General features: G+C 45.0%; 1 protein-coding gene across 17 annotated transcripts in view; it reads right to left on the bottom strand.

Annotated features, from left to right (window-relative positions):
* Positions 1–3,033: 3,033 nt before the first annotated feature.
* The window catches only part of LOC142566859 (uncharacterized), a 78,951-nt gene continuing 65,902 nt past the window's right edge, over positions 3,034–16,082 (bottom strand). For 2 of the 17 annotated variants that reach the window (XM_075677766.1, XM_075677778.1), the window contains 5 exons: positions 15,161–15,193; positions 10,700–10,720; positions 9,124–9,144; positions 6,974–7,007; positions 3,034–3,157 (listed from right to left, as the gene is read on the bottom strand). In XM_075677766.1, the coding sequence (XP_075533881.1) occupies positions 6,979–7,007; positions 9,124–9,144; positions 10,700–10,720; positions 15,161–15,193 (104 nt within the window). In that variant the 3' untranslated portion in view covers positions 3,034–3,157; positions 6,974–6,978. Of the gene's footprint in view, positions 3,158–6,965; positions 7,008–9,123; positions 9,145–10,699; positions 10,721–15,160; positions 15,194–16,082 lie in introns of all 17 variants that reach the window. The other 15 variants (XM_075677769.1, XM_075677779.1, XM_075677771.1 and 12 more) reach the window with 11 other exon arrangements.

Below are 16,082 nucleotides of genomic sequence, written 5' to 3'. Positions count from 1 at the left end.
TAAATTGCTCGCATTAGTGCACAACTGAATAGAACAAATTTTGAGCACATCTATTCGATCATTAAACCGATATGTCCGGAATCTACATGTTGAGATACCTCACTGCCTCAAATAGAAGGCCAGTCGTAGTGGTGATATGGACTAAAAAACTGAGGCCGTGTTCAGACACAAAAAGGAATTACATTACAGAAAGAGAGAGAGAGAAGGAAAATGAAAAGCAGGGAGGTTAAGAAAGTTGTGCTTGGTTCGCTACCCTACACCGGTGAAGGAAAAGTAAGAAGAAAAAGAAAAAAAAGGAAAGGGAAAAGAGGTGATGTGGGCTCACACAAGCAAACGCAACATGTAGCGTTCACCGTACCATTAAAGGCCGTTGCACAGCCCAGTCGTCATTCAAAAAGTGCAGCAGGATCTGATGGCGTTCCGTGCGGTTGACCATAGAGTCCATTTGGATCCAATGTATTTTTCTCCCGCGAATCCTTTACCTTCAAGTCGGCTTAAAGCAGCATGCGAAGACTGACTTTCATTATCAAAAAATATTAGTAGACTAGAATATGTACTCTGTATTACTGATGTACAATTACGCTAGAAGTGTTTGTAAATGTAAGTGCCAGCCACTCGTGATGTTGGACATGTTACCAGCAACGGCGGCCGGCCAACGGAAAACATCTCTTACGACTTAGGGAATTCGGTCCCGGCAGAACTGCTCGGTGCGCAACAAACAATCAGCTTCTCTAATACAAGCTTGCGCCGTCACAGAGAGAGCATTGGAAATATTCGTCTCGCATTACATTAGGACGCAGTGTCTTGCAGTTTGCCTTTATAGCAGATAATAGGCTTTCGTGCACTGGAGTTGCTACATAATTCAGCTTATTGATATGTTTGCCTTCACGCTTAAGGAGAGTGCGTAACAAGAACTCTTTGGGAGCAGTCGGCATATGATGATGGCCGCCGCGGCCGTAAGGGATTTTGGCATATTGCCACGTATAAATATAGTATTCTGCACAAATGCACAATAAAGTGCCCGAGAGGAGAGCCGCGGCCGTATAGCTTAATTGCTAGAGCGTCGCACGGCTATAGCGAAGCACGTGGATTCAGCTCACACCGGCGAAAAGTTATTATTAACACCCACTTTCACATCTCTTATATAATTTCTAAATTTGCATTCGAAGCAACAGTTAATTTCACCTATGTTTTCCTTGGCGGAATTGTTTGTTGGGTTGTTGAAAGTGTTGAAGTGAATGTCTCGTTCTTCGCGAATCTTCGGCGCGCCCAATATACGGACTGTGTAGTTTATAGGCCGTATTTTTGATGCTCGTTAGGCGAATAGTTGCTTTGTGCTTGCTAATCACGGCCACAGCGAGATTTTAACCATGCCGTCAGAAAAAATAAACAGTGCCTTTCTTGCAAAGCGTGCGAGTTTGTGAGCCTTAGCAGAAACAACAGCCTTCTGCCTGCGATAATCACCATATAACTGCATGTTCGTTTATGTGCCCTCACAATTTAGTAACCACGGGATGAGTTTCATTCATTCATTCATTGTATTTGTTCTTCACAACATGACGTAGACATTGTGAAAGGGACCAAGAATAAAAGCCGTTCCATTACGGCTTCAAAAAAGAAATCTTTGTCCCCTTGGCATTGACGGAAACGAGGCAACACAGGCCAGAACGGCAAAATGAAAACAATAATAACATGAAATTTTTTCTAATGGCACGGGGCAAGGTTGAGAACAGAACGGAAATAACACATTCAACACAGAGACTTTTCTGATGAAGCAGTGGTATCGACAGGGCCTTTTGTTTGTGAAATATATATATGCTGTATTTTAGGAGCATCCGCATGTGAGATAATAAAACAACGAGTTCATTCTACGTACGTTTACCTCTGGAACATCTGTTTCTGCTTTGATGTGTGCATTTAGCAGTCGAGGCACGTTATTCCTCAGCACCTGAAATCCCTAATCATTGCGACATTTTTAAACTTTACAGCAATCAATTTGTCTTGTGTTATAGGCCGCCTTGCCTAATAATTATGGGTCAAAAATATGTCTGAAAATAGCTTGCAATTTTCCCTAATGGTGAGTTTATATTCAGGCAAGAGTTTACATTGGTACATATTAGTTACTGGAATTACCTTTACGTTTCTGAAAATTTGTTCAGTGGAATGAAGTGTGGGCAGATCACTTACGATTTGAAAAATCATTTTACAGATAAGCTCTTAAGGGCTACTTTCCCCACTGTGGTGTCCGTGTGTAGAAAAAAATCCCGAAAATGTGCAATGCCGACCCGTGGCGGAGGTGCAGTTCGGCATTGAGGGGCCCACATACTCGCTGGTCATCCTTCTTCACAGAGTGGAGGGGCACTGACTTATTTTTCTTTTTGCATTCTTAAAAGTCTAGTAATGTTTTTGTCAGTCGCTGTGCGCCGAAATAAATTAGAATAATTTATGTAGGACCAAAATAAGGCATACTAGATAGCTAGTTTTGCAGACATCGGAAAGGCATAACAATTTCGTTTAAGTGTACCTATTATGGAAATTTTTTTCTTGGAGATATTGTTTACGAAGTCTGCAACGTCTTAGAGGAGTTGCACTTCGTTACAGGACTCATAAGTGCACGGTGAAGCCTATATTGAATGACAGTGGTGGGAATAACGCTTACTTAAAAAAAACCCACACTTAACTTAACAGGGGTTGTCCGTAAGTATCCTTTCCCGATGTCTGGCGGTCTTCGATAATAACATGTCCAATTAGGATTGACTGGCATTTTCTCTTGCGAACAATTCTGACGTAGAAGGTTTTCGCAAACACGGACCCAGAGATTTCGTACACTGTAATACATTCTTCGGAGCCAACCATGAGGGGATCTCGTAAGCCGCTCCGAAATAATGCGAAACAAACTGGAAAACGCTCTCACCTTTGTGAGATCGAAATTGAACGCCGGAAAAGTGCCACATAGGCTGGTGACAGCTATAATTTTTTTCTTGGGATTGTTAGTATGGGAACAGAGGACTGAAATGAACTCTCATGCACTGATCATTTTCCCATCCACCTTTATTTATTGACTTGAAAGAATATGACGGCTTATCCCAATGGAGCCTGAAAATGTAAAATTTCCAAAACGCTTGACAGCTCTGGTGCAATTGTCGTCTATGTGTGCCTGAAAAAGATAAAAAACAGTGTCTTAGGAGAACTTGTTGCTGCGGGCCGTGACGTGAGCATGCTCCGGTGTTCATGTTTTATACGACACGTGTGACCCTGCACTCTGTTAAAACAAGGCCGCTGTGACGTCATGGTTTCTGCCGCTCTAAGCCGTTCCTTTCTTCCGCCCTTCGTGCGCGGCCGATCCTGGCGTTAAAGGTGGGACGAAGCACGGAAAGGAATTGCGACGAAATCGTAACAATAAAGTTTGCCATTACATGCTACATTTTCTCTGCACAAAACATGCGGTGCAGTGGCGTCTGTGATGGACAACTGCCAGCTTGAGTGCTGAGTATTTTAATGAGAAACGACTGAAACATACGCGGCTCGGCTGATCGATTGGATTCGAAAGCGTGCAATGCCGGTTCCACCTCTCCGCCTGAATAAAATTTCGTTTCCTATCTTATATCTGCAATACGCGATGCGAACTTTCACTCGCTGTCACGCAACAATAGTGAGCACAAAATTGCGCTGGGCATTCGCGATAGCGCCAAATGAGAGTAGCCAAGGTGCCACCAAACGATAAGCACTGCTCAGTCAACTTTTTTACAGTGAAGTTGTATATGCCTAGGTTCTTGAAAAAGCTGCGTGCGTCTATCGAGCCGTGTAGCTTGACAATTTCTCCGCATACGTGGGCCGATCCTAAAGACAGTGCAATACAAGGCCCACCCGCGGCGGAGGTGAAGCAGTGCGTGCCCTCCGAGTGCGGTGAGATGTTCTACGTGCCGGGATTCGCCAATCAATGGTGTCCTGCCGCACTTTGCAACAATACACGGGTATGTATGCCTCTCGATGCCTCGTCATCTTCGGAGGCTCAACATCGTGGAGGAGCGGCTATAGTCGCGCCTCGTGTCCTATTTATGTGCATACGGCGTTTGACGCACGGCAATGGACGCCAGTAAGGGGTCTGCATACACAGGCTCGCTGGTCATCTGCCTTCACAGAGTGGAATGGCACTGAATTTTTTTTCCTCTCTGGTTCTAGATACGTAATCAAAATGTATATGCCTTAGGCCAGAGCAGCAACAGCACGCTGCATTATTTGGGATATACGTATAAATGGCAGCGGCTACTCTGCTGAACTATGGCCAGGCGCACGAAGCATGCAGAATAGATCAGAACAACCTGGTCAGTGTCTTGAGGGCTGTAATATTATGCCAACAAGGAAGCGCTTGGATTTCGTCGTAGGAAGACAAGGACCTATTTTCGCGGCTTTATTGTATATAGCTCGTGACTGCCATAAAATTCGACGTGTATTTCCCCGCTGTGCGCTTGACATTCGAGAGCACCTGACTTTAGTGCGGTTGCAGGTGACGTCTCAGGGATCCAGCAGCGCCTTTGCACGAAGGCATCTTGACAAAGGATAGGTTTCACCACTCCCATGCGTCCGACAACAGTGAATTTAAGCGTGTGTTTCTATGTGGGCACGAAATGTAGTTAAATGGTGAGAAAAACGCGAGTAACGGCTGGTTATACGCCCATCATTTTAAGGCATAGTTGATGCAAGGTCAAGTGGTTCTCAATATTTGACCCACCGCTTCACGATTTACGTATAGAAATAAATGATAAAAGGTCATGGTTTTCCATAACCGGCGAGAGCACAAATAACACATACGCATTATGTTACACTCGGACACTGGCGTAGAATCGGTGGCGCCACTACGCCACAGTTATGGACGTGGCGTCTCCGTTCTTGTCAAAATTACACGGTAAGGGAATTAGCAGTCTGTTGTGTGCAATACAAACGGTACCGTCAGCATGACACTTGGTCACAGGGAAGACATAGAACATAAGCCATAGGCATGAAACACAGCTCTCATATGACTTTTTCCAGCGTGCGAAAATATTAACAAATAGTAAAGGACATGGGTAGTGGAAGGAAAGTAAGCGCATTAACGAGATGGTTACGTAGGCGCGCGTCTTCGATCAGGGCGTAGTGCTTGATTTCTAATAGCGGTAGGCTTTCTACACTTAAGCCAACGCGGCCCAATGCGAAACTAAATGGTGTTGGATCTGCTACGTTAGTTAATTCCTGCGATGATACCACCAAGCGACGCCTCTGTCTTGTTTTTATTTATTTCTTCTATGAATACTTCGTGAACCAGCGGCGCCAATAAAAGAAAAACAGAAAGCACCGGCGACTCTTTTCCGCGTCATCAAATTTGAGACGCAGGACTAATATGGCCGGTAAGTAGGCCGCATTTGCAACTGCGACGAAATTTGTAGAGAAAAGTAGTCCTGATTGCTTCGTGAATGGAATCAGTACATTGGCGTTTACAATAAAGTTAACAGGCGCTAGTATAAAAGTTTAAACAGTCAGTTTAGCAATCTTATACGATAAATTGTATACAGCGCCACGTAACTTTTCAAGGGGTAGCATGACTATATAGCAGACTAACAGCAAGAATTCAGCGACGATTAGCATCAAAGCGTCACAGATATGACACAAATTTTGTGTTTATGATTTTGCCTCGCGTACGGGCCCTCAGGAACCTTCAAGGGGCATTTCCCTTTTTTCGGCCAGGTGTGTCCTCTATCATATTGCAAATAAAATTGTGATTATTTGATTGATTGTTTGATTTGTGTAGCTGCGTCTATCACTTTCACGTGAAATGATTTTGGAAGGGATTTTTTTAAAATTACAGTCTTCCTGCAGCTGCCAAAAGTGTGCATAATAAGTGGGCGGTCCAAGTTTTTCGAGTGACATAGCGCACCACAAGCGCAGTGCGTCGTGTGCACCGTGCTGTGCTCGCGCGCTCAACTCTCGTGAGATTCGTTTTTAAAACGCTGACTGTGGCGCTGCGATGTTCTTGGTTTTCAGTTCTGCACCCAAGTTTCCGCCACCTGAACATATAATAAGCCGATGTCCTCCATCTTCACTCTTTCTTCCACGTTTTTTTGGACAAAAGGTACAAGTAAAACTGGCAAACGCGTTGATCTTGAGAGCACCGCTACATCGAGGCTATTCTCCCTCGCGAGGAGTGCCATCTCAGGTGGGGTCAGCCTATTTTGGCTAGAGTGAGCTACCAATGACATAGCTGATTAGTTGTATTATTCCATAATGCAGTTTAACGCCTAAAAGCAACTGTGGGTCTAAGAGAGGCACAGATAGCGGAGCGCTCCGAATTATGTTTTTAGCCTTCTGGGATTCTTCAACACGTACCTTCAATATGTGAGCGTAGAACTGACTGCAGCGCAGTGCCAGATCTATCAATACCATCGCTTATGATGAGAAGCGCTATGGTAGTCATACTGCATGATTTTCAACGCGCAGGCTCTTTTCTGCGAGCCGAAATATCAACACACGGGTGTTTCTGCAGCTCAGCCTCATACGCCGCTGTCGGGATTCGCACCTGCAATCTTGCGCTTAGGAGTAAAATGTTGTCCTTGCTCAGCAGCTGAGCGTCCCTTATGTATAGCATATGCTTCTACTTTCACACTTACACCGTATTCATTTGCAGTATTAAGTAGCGTATCCTTGTGGCCAAGTGTTATCTTGACGTTGTCACTATCCTAACTGTGGACAAGTGGTTATGAAGTTGTTAGCATTTATATTTTTTCCATGTTTTCTGTATTAAAGTGCGAATGCAAGCAAGTAAAAGAATGAATAAACAAAATAATAAGCTGCGTTGAGGATCATTGCTAATGGCCACTTTATTTAGTTTTTTTTAAATGTCACCTCAGCTGCTCATCACTGCTCAGCGATCATCAGTGCTGATCCAACTCAACCAAGTATTAGAGGGAGCGCGAGTTCAACGGCGTACAAACCTCCATACCTCGCTCAAGCCTTGGGAGCCGCCGTGACATTCGCTGCAACAGATAATAAAGCGACACTATTAAATTATGGGATTTTACGTGCCAAAACCACTTGCTGATTATGAGGCACGCCGTATTGAAAGACTCAGAAAATTTCGACCACCTGGGGTTCTTTAACGTGCACCTAAATCTAAGTACACAGGTGTGTTCGCATTTCGCACCCACCTCGTGCTCCGCAGCCCAACACCATAACCACGGAGCAACCACGGTGGGTTATAAAGTGGTACAAAAAATTAGGCCGTCCAAAGGACGAGTAACGCAGTACGGAGAAACAAAATAGAAGAGGAAGCGCGGGGATAACTTACAATTAAGACCATTTTTTTTTCGCGCACCAAATGACCAAACGAACGCTGTTTATTTTATTCAAGGCACGAGGTATAACTGCTATAACTGGAACGTGGTATAAAGAAGCACTTGCAAGTAATTTTATTTTATTTACGTTGCTGATATATTTTATTGCGTCACCGCCACGTATTTCTTAGCGCGTATGACATTTTACTTTGGGATGCAATTGGTTACTCGCTTCTATTTCAGTGCTCTTCGCGGAACGTCGCGGCAAGAATCTGCCACCAATTGCTGATCATCGCCACGTGACTCGCCAACACCACCGACTCACTGCGCCTGTTTTGCGCCCGGCGTATGGCGACGCGCGCACTTCTGCAGCCGGATGCGTTGTGCAAACTGCGTAGATTATAGATACTTGTACCGTCCGTAGAAAGAAACGAGCAAACCAAAATAAATAACTGCACTGGTTTTTTACTCCACATCCGCCATTACTTCAATACGACTCCGATATGAACGTACGCTTACGAAATACACCACTGCTGTAGAGAAGATACGCCGCCGGGAAGGCGCTCCGCGAGTTAAACGCGATACCGCATGGCGGCGGCTCCATGCTGAGCACAATGCGCACAAAGGCAGGAAAAGGGTCCCCACCGGTGGCTCCACGAGTGCCACGCGGTCCGAATAATGCGGTTCAGTTGCGCTGACAGCGCAACGCACCGTTAGCGCCGGCGTGTAAAATGGCACCTATTCTACACAATTGCTTCCGCGCCAATTTTCAATTTATTTACAACAGCTCTGGGTAGTAGTGGAGCTGGTGGGACGCACGCGTGAGTCAAGCGTGCAGTGCGGTTCGCTGTTAAAGGCAACACGCTAATATGCGGCTCCCATTTATGCTGGCACTCCTGCAGAGTTGAGCCGAGCATTGGAGTGTTCCGAACTCCATAGACTGAATATAGGGCCCAGAAAGGTTCCCAGTGTCACCAACCACAAGTAAGCTGATAAGAAGCAGCAGATTTCTTGTGGTTACATTACTTGTGGAAATAATGCGATTCCCACGGGTTTACATTACTTTTTTTTTCGGTTGCACTTGCACTGATATTTTGTCTCTCTCTTTTTTGAGGTTTCTTTCCAAAGTCGTGGTTTTCTTGCGATTGTTGTCTAAGTTGATAGGTAGTTCAGACACCGCTCACTAGAAGACGACGGAGTGTGAAAGCAACGTTGATTACTTCAGTTGCTCTTAGGACGTCTTAGCAGTAGCTCGATCACACACCCTTGATGTAGCGCAGAAAGCTCGTTTCTGCAGGTACAAGTGTTTATCTTATATTTATCTCAACTTTATTGAGTTCTGGTTATTATCTATAAAGTTAGTTTACTACATGCCTATGTCCAATACTTTCGTATTTCCAGCCCGTGTACAGGAATATTCTCGAAAATGGAGCTAAATATAAGGCGAACAGCTATGCTCGCCAAAAAATTTGCCACCAGTGCCTGTTTTGTATTTAGCGAGGAGGAAATAAAGAGAGAAGGCAGGAATGTTAACTAGAAATGCGTCAGATTGGCTACCCTACTCCGAGGGACGGGAAAGAAGGACGAAGAAATGCATTATTAATAACAGGCTAACGAACGGCACTGGTCTCTAAAGTTAGGGAACTGATATTTCTAACTTAAGAGAGCACGTCCAAAGTGTCTCGATGGTCTGAAAAACAACAAGAAAACTAGAAAAAAAAATCTAACGAGTGTAACGCACACTTTCAGATAACGACGGGTTGTCTATGGAAATATATATATGGATACGGCAGCTGGTTTGAGGATCAGTAATACTCACCAGCAGCAGCCTTTGGCGCCACTGGGGGAAATTGAAAAAGAGAAAGCAAACGTTTTAAATAACGCTACATGAGACACAATACTGTTAAGCCGGGGTCACGCTTGGATGGAGGGCGCTACTTCGTATTTATAAGAGAGGCAGCAACATTGAATATGAACATTCAGCGCATCTGGTGCTCCCGAGTCGGCAAAAGGCGCTGGGTATGTCCATTAACACAAGCAGAGAAATAGAATTTTAACCTTTGCAATTTTGAGGCTGTATATATCGCACGTGCGAGTTGAAGCTTAGCCACCATCTTCGTATATACATTTGATTCGAAGAAAAATGGCCTCGTGTGTATTATATGTAGCCTCATATGTATTTCGTCCTCTTAAAATTTCTGTCGGCAAAATTATTGAGAAACGCTTGCGGAGATGCCACTTGTGGGTGTGGTAAAATCGTCATATATCGCGCCGGTAGAATGATGTGCATGGAAGTATGGAATCAAGCAGAACTTTGAAGTCGTTGTAAGAGAGTTTTGGTGTTGTGTTCTGAAAAATTTTTGAATAGTGCGCCCGAAGAAAGGGTCGATATGCAACTATGCGAATCGTATGTTTTAAAGCACAGTCACGGAAAATAGCAATTTTGTAAGCAGGAATATTGCCTCGCCAAGAAGTGCCTGTGAAAGTGGTTGCCGAGTGGTTTCGACTACCGCAATATCTTGCTTTTCAATAAGGATAATGTCCATTCGTTAGTTGAGTTTCTGCCATCGGTGATTTGCTCTTCTGCCGCCTCGTTTATTAGTTCGCCCGTTGATTACACGCACTGACCCGCAGCAATTTTTGTATGTGGCGTTCTCATTTCTTCCAGCACTCCAGATTGTGTTCAACGAAGGGGCCTAGATATTGAGTATGAAATGAGAAATCCAGGCCTATCTAGATTCGATCGCCAGCTTGTGCTGGAGCTCTTCAGCATGTGGATCATGCCAGGAAAATAAAGACTATTTCAGGTGCCTTTATTTTTTTCATACACAAGTAACAAAGTTAAAGGTAACGCCTTTAAGAGAACGAAAAAAGTTTCTTATTCATGCTGCGGCTGTGCGACCACGCCCTTCATCGCCGTCGACCAATATGGCTGCCGCGTTAGCACGGCTGCGATGCCGGTCGTGTAGAGGAGGATAGCGCGTCTGAGTGGCGGCGCCAAGCTGCCGCTCTCCGGGGCCTTGAGCGGCCAGCCTCAAGGGCTGCTGTGACCGCACAATCTTTCGCCACAGCGTGACTGCCAGTGACTGTTGAGTGAGGGAAACTCGTCAGAGTGATTCGGCATGTTATATCGCCGAGAAAGTTATGCCCCAAAAATGAACAATCGGTATGACGAACTTCTTAGTCGGGAACTCCGCAAATAGCGTGCACAAGATCACTCAAGTCACCTGATGACGCCTTATGTGCGATACTGTACAAAGCAATGCGACAGAAAAAGATTCTCTCAGCAGCAAATCTTCCAGTAAGCAAGAAAAATGATTTTGGCAGGCTGTAAATGTTCACTGTTTTCGAGTTAGCACCAGGAAATGAGGCAAAGGTCCCTAATAATAACATACCTGATGCCGTACCATTTACTGCTGGAAGAAACGAAAGAAAGTGTGATCAAGTGCGTTATGGATAGAGGCACTCACTTGTAGATATGTTCCAAGCGCCTAAAGCATGCAGGCAGTGATTGCAATAAGCAACCAGATTCGTAATGGGGTGAAACGTACCCGTAGGGGTGCGAAAAATCTGCGTGATAAATGCTTAACAAAGAGCGCGACGGGCAGCAACAACGTAGTACGGAAATAAGTACGTGCAGAACGGACGACCAGGCACAGTTGATTGTGCAGAGGAACAACGGCACATCATTGCTGTTAGTAAGGGCACCGTAGAACGTCGTCAGCAGCGTGACGAGGTTTTGCGGCAGTCACTGTCAATACTGTCCGAAGAACGTCCACAAAACGGTTTCTGCGTACTTTCATACTCCGCCAACGTGTTTCGGAGTCAGGCCTTTGAGGCGTATAAAATGTTCCTGCACCTTCCTATCAAATCAACGCCAAGCCACCTACTTCTTATTCGCAGAGACTGAATCAGTTGGCTGCCTTGTAAAAGAAAAGCTTCTTATAAATTAGTCTTTCTTGTTTGGTTGCTTTGCTTGCTGCGCACGCCTCTATATACAGTGTGTGCCTTTTCTTTTCTAGGCTAATAGAGAATTTGTGAAAATCACCAGCGGCAGGTAGTATAATTGTAGACATTGAACTGTTTTACTCCAAGAGGCGGCATTACTTGCATGAGAAATCGAAAAGCATAATCCCCTAATTGAGAAAAAATATCTCTAAACATATTTATTAAAGGGACACTAAAGGTTACCAGAAAGTCAAGTTAAAGCGATAAAGCAACGCTCTAGAACGTCTAAGGCGTCAATATAATCGCGAACAGAGCTTTAGTAACCGAGAAATTGAGGTAAATGCACGACACGATTGGAGACCCCCCACCGACATTCCGGTACTAGTCTGATGACGAAAGCACTCCTCATCATATTTTATGTCACTAGTACTCAGCTACTCGTATTAAAAAGATCGTTTCATTAGAATAAAAGACGGAAGAAAATGCTACTTGTCTACTTCTATTCGGTTCTAAGAAAAAAGAATTACGTTGCCCTTGAGTAGTATGGGTGATCGAAAGGTTTCGTTTTCGCTTGACTCTGCGCGCTCGACTTTACCCCGCGCGCGCTTTGGAATTTCAGTTGTTTCTTTATCGAGTCGTCCTTGTTCCAATGCAAATTAAACTTGCATTGGAACAAGCAGCGAGTCCATGTGATGTCGTGGGATGCGCGAACGGTCCGCGGAACTTGGCCAAGGGCAGTTGCAGCGGCGAATCCAACGTTACTTATCACTGTGTGCCAACGAGTGAACCTCTCCGTTCGGAGTAGTTAAGTGCCGTACCTGTCACAGCGCACTGGCAAAGAGCCGAAAAGTCACGTAGTGTGCTCGCTGCACTTTCGCCCAGAGAATTACGAGTTCAACGCCGACTTACTGAAGTCGCGTGAAGTGCCTTTCAAAGCTCGCCGTCGTCGTAGTAGTGCGCAACGACGCCGGCAGCGCGAGCCCTCAACAGCAGGTCACGTTCATCAGTGCTTAAATCGCTGAACTCGAGCCCAGCATCGCAATCTAATGTGTCGTTGTCAAGGTCATCCATTGCAACGAGCGTCGAAGTTGGCGTCATAAAATAAAGAACCAGCTTATCATCGTGCGCTTTCCCTTCCGCTAGCCACCATAGTTCCGCTTTCGCGCTGCTGTCGTCTCTGTGTTGGTTCTGTTTCTGGCCGAGCGTTTGCGTTTTGTGCAGAAAAGCCGTAGCGCCGTCTGCGGGAGCCGTTTTACTCACCGATGGCGCAACGTCACTATGAGACCATGACGTCAATACTCCTCGATCGGAGGGCGGGGGATTTGAACGGCGCTAGAGCTACGCGGACGCTTCAGAACGTATTTTCTCTTAAAATAAGTCTCTTCTTCGCACGAAACAAGCGTTTCGAGGTTTCTGGGGTGGTATTTCAACAGTCCACGTTGACTTAATGTTAACCTTTAGTGTGCCTTTAATTATTTCATGGCGCATGTTGCAATTTATGAATTACAGCCGGTGAGTTCGCAAGTCCACTTAGAACGAATTTTAATAATAATAATATTTGGGGTTTTACGTGCCAAAACCACTTTCCGATTATGAGGCACGCCGTAGTGGAGGACTCCGGAAATTTTGACCACCTGGGGTTCTTTAACGCGCACCTAAATCTAAGCACACGGGTGTTTTCGCATTTCGACCCATCGTAATGCGGCCGCCGTGGCCGGGATTCGATCCCGCGACCTCGTGCTCAGCAGCCCAACACCATAGCCACTGAGCAACCACGGCGGGTAGAACGAATTTTCAGGATGGTACCAGTCTCGCGGTATTTACTGATGAAATACATGGGCATTCCAGTTACTTTTGAGCGAGAATGCATAAAAGAGCATTTTGTTAACAAAGTGGAGAAATAGTGCGTTTTTACCGCAAGCATCGCGGCGCATATCTCGAAACGCCTGCGATCCTTAGAATTCGCTCCAAGTGGATATGCCTTGCAATTTCACGGGCTACAAATGCGCCCTGTAATAAATAATGAGAAAGTAATGAATGTTTATTAATTGTTTGATTATACATTTTGATTTCTCGTGCCAGTAATGTCCGCCGCTTTGGATAATCGGGCTCAATGACTACAATTAAGCTATCTGCCGCAGGCGATCTATAAGATGTCTGTATTGTATATATATATATATATATATATATATATATATATATATATATATATATATATAGACATACGTGAAACACCTTGTCTATAGAGGGTGTTTCAGCAAGCAGTTTCAAAAATTCCTAAAGGTTGCATGTAGCAGATAATTCTACTTCATGAGGTGCTCTACTCAAAGCAGCGGACACTACTTGTAAAAAAAAAATTGATGTGTCTAATTGACTAATAACCAAAATTGGCTAATTCAGTATTTATTAGTTACCTTATGGTCCACATTGCAATTTACTCATTCTAGCCGTGGAGTTCGCAAGGGGGATCGCATACGCTTGGAACGAATTCTCAGGATTACACCCGTTTCGGGACATTAATTCCCAATATTTGCGGAGAAATGAATCGCCATTCCAGTTAGTTTCTTAACAAAATGTCGTATTATGCATTCGAACACGAAAGTAACTGGAGTGCCAGTGCATTTCTCCGCAAAGTTCGCTGAGTAATCTCTCGAAAGTGGTGTCATCCTGAGAATTCGTTCCAAGTGGATCCGATCCGCCTTGCGAACTCCACGGCTCGAATTAGTAAATTGCAATGTGGGCCATAAGGTAATCATATAAAAGCTTCATTGGTGAAGTTTTGTTAATTAGCGGATTAAGCATTTCAATTTTTGTGCGCCTCTTCGGGTAGACAAGCTCATTAACCACAATTGTGCTATCTGCGGCAGGCAAGCTTTAAGAAATTTCGAAAATGTGAAAGTGCTCGCTAAAACACCCGGTGCAGCATTTGCACAATGAATAGGCATAGCTGGAAGTGCCGTGCGGGCCTTACTGTGTCGCCTTCTCTCGTGCATTGTTCGCCTTGCCATAGCCTCTGCATTCTGAGTAGTGGCATTATGGAAGTTTACCGATGTCTGACAGTCAAATTAAATCTGCAGCGCACGACAAGCGGAGGCTGGAGCACTCATGCTTGCACATGCTGCGCATGCGTCAGAATGAAAACATCGATCCATGTGCGTTCCCGCGGCCGCAAAACACTGGCTGTCGTTCATAGGCGGTGCTGCTTCGTAACACATGCCTGATCACATGAAATGTCGCGCTCAATATGAACTGCAACAAGCGAGCCGTGGCAGCGATGCGAGAGAGGGTGTCGCCATTTGACCAATGCTTTCCGCCGTCTGTTTTCTTCGTGGAGCGCTAATCCATTGTCCCCCCGAGCAGTTACCGCTATAAAAAATTTAAAAGAAAAGGATAAAAAATTTAAAAGAAAAGAAAACAAACAAGAATTGCTACGAAGCAAGGGCAGCGTGCGCCATGACGAAGCACGTTACGCTAAGCGCTTATGGGCTGCTCTGTGAGCCACTGTAGCACCGCAAAGATTGCATGCGGGTATGCGCATTCCTGGAAGTCTCCGCCACTGTTTTTTTTTTATTTTTTTGCTGTGGTGATGTGCTGCTAAGCACGAGGTCGCAGGATTGAATCTCGGCCACGGCGGCCGCATTTCGATGGGGGCGAAATGCGGAAACACCCGTTTACTTAGACTTAGGTGCTCGTTAAAAAATCCCAACTGGTCCAAATTTCCGCAGTCACCCACTACGGCGTGCCTCATAATCAGATCGTGGTTTTGGCACTTAAAACCCCATTATTCTTTTTCTCCACTTTTTTTCTCGAAAGCGTAGCTGCTGCCACAGCTCGCGTGTTGCAGCTCATATTGAGCGTGATAGTACGTCAGCACGAAACTCGTTCACTTGATCAATGCACCAGCGTACCACTAGCGGCGGCTCCTGCAGCTGGTACCAGCCCTGGAAAAAAAAAAAGAGTATGAAGTGTAGAATTAAAAAAACATCAGCACAGATGACTGAAAACTTATAAGCGCGTGCTGAGCCCTTTGTCTGAGCCGGCGTGGCGTTGAGCGCCAGAGAAGAGCTTTCAAATATTTGTTTCAGCTGCGCCAAACATTAACTTTTGCCTAAAAGAGGACGCAGTGCACCATTTAAATATACTACGAAGCAATACTGACTGCCGAATGCCATGTCTAAACAAAATTTTAATACGAGTGATCGTGTTTACCTTGAAAAGTCTGGCTGTCAGGGCGAGGTAGCGTGCTCTAGAATTTCATGTCCGCTGTGCATGGGATCAAACTTAGCAAGTACATTCTTTTATTTAATGTCGCACTCGATCCATTACAGTCGACGACGTTAAGTATTCGAAAAGTATTCAGTTTTTCGAGCGGTAACTATTCGATTCGAGGACTAAATAGAATAGGACAATATGTGATTCGCTATTTGAAAGGTTCCAGTAATCGCGAAACTCCACAGAAAAGTAGATACAAGACAAACGCTAACACACAAGTTAGTGGGTTGGCGCTTGAGTCTACTTCCCTGTCACTTCTAACTTTTAAAACACCACGCCCATACCGTTGTAACGCCCATACCGAACCATGCCCAAACCGTTGTTGCGGATTGTATTATGGCATTGTGCAATGTAAAAAGACAGACGTTCTCGCGATCATATGTTGTCAGGGCAAAATCAGATTTGGCCAAAAAGCTGTTTAAGCACTGGCGACCGTAGGGCACAGCGCTGAGTGGCGAAGATATATTTAAGCGAGTTGGGTAGATCGTTCTAGGCCGTCGTCGGTATTGTGCTTAGTCATTCCTTGGCAGCGAGGACGCATGGGAACGTCGAGGTCGG

Source organism: Dermacentor variabilis, unplaced genomic scaffold, assembly GCF_050947875.1.
Source record: "Dermacentor variabilis isolate Ectoservices unplaced genomic scaffold, ASM5094787v1 scaffold_13, whole genome shotgun sequence".
In the NCBI taxonomy this organism is placed as follows: Eukaryota; Metazoa; Arthropoda; class Arachnida; order Ixodida; family Ixodidae; genus Dermacentor; species Dermacentor variabilis.
Note: the sequence above shows the minus strand (reverse complement) of the source record. Positions and strands in the feature narration are given on the sequence as shown.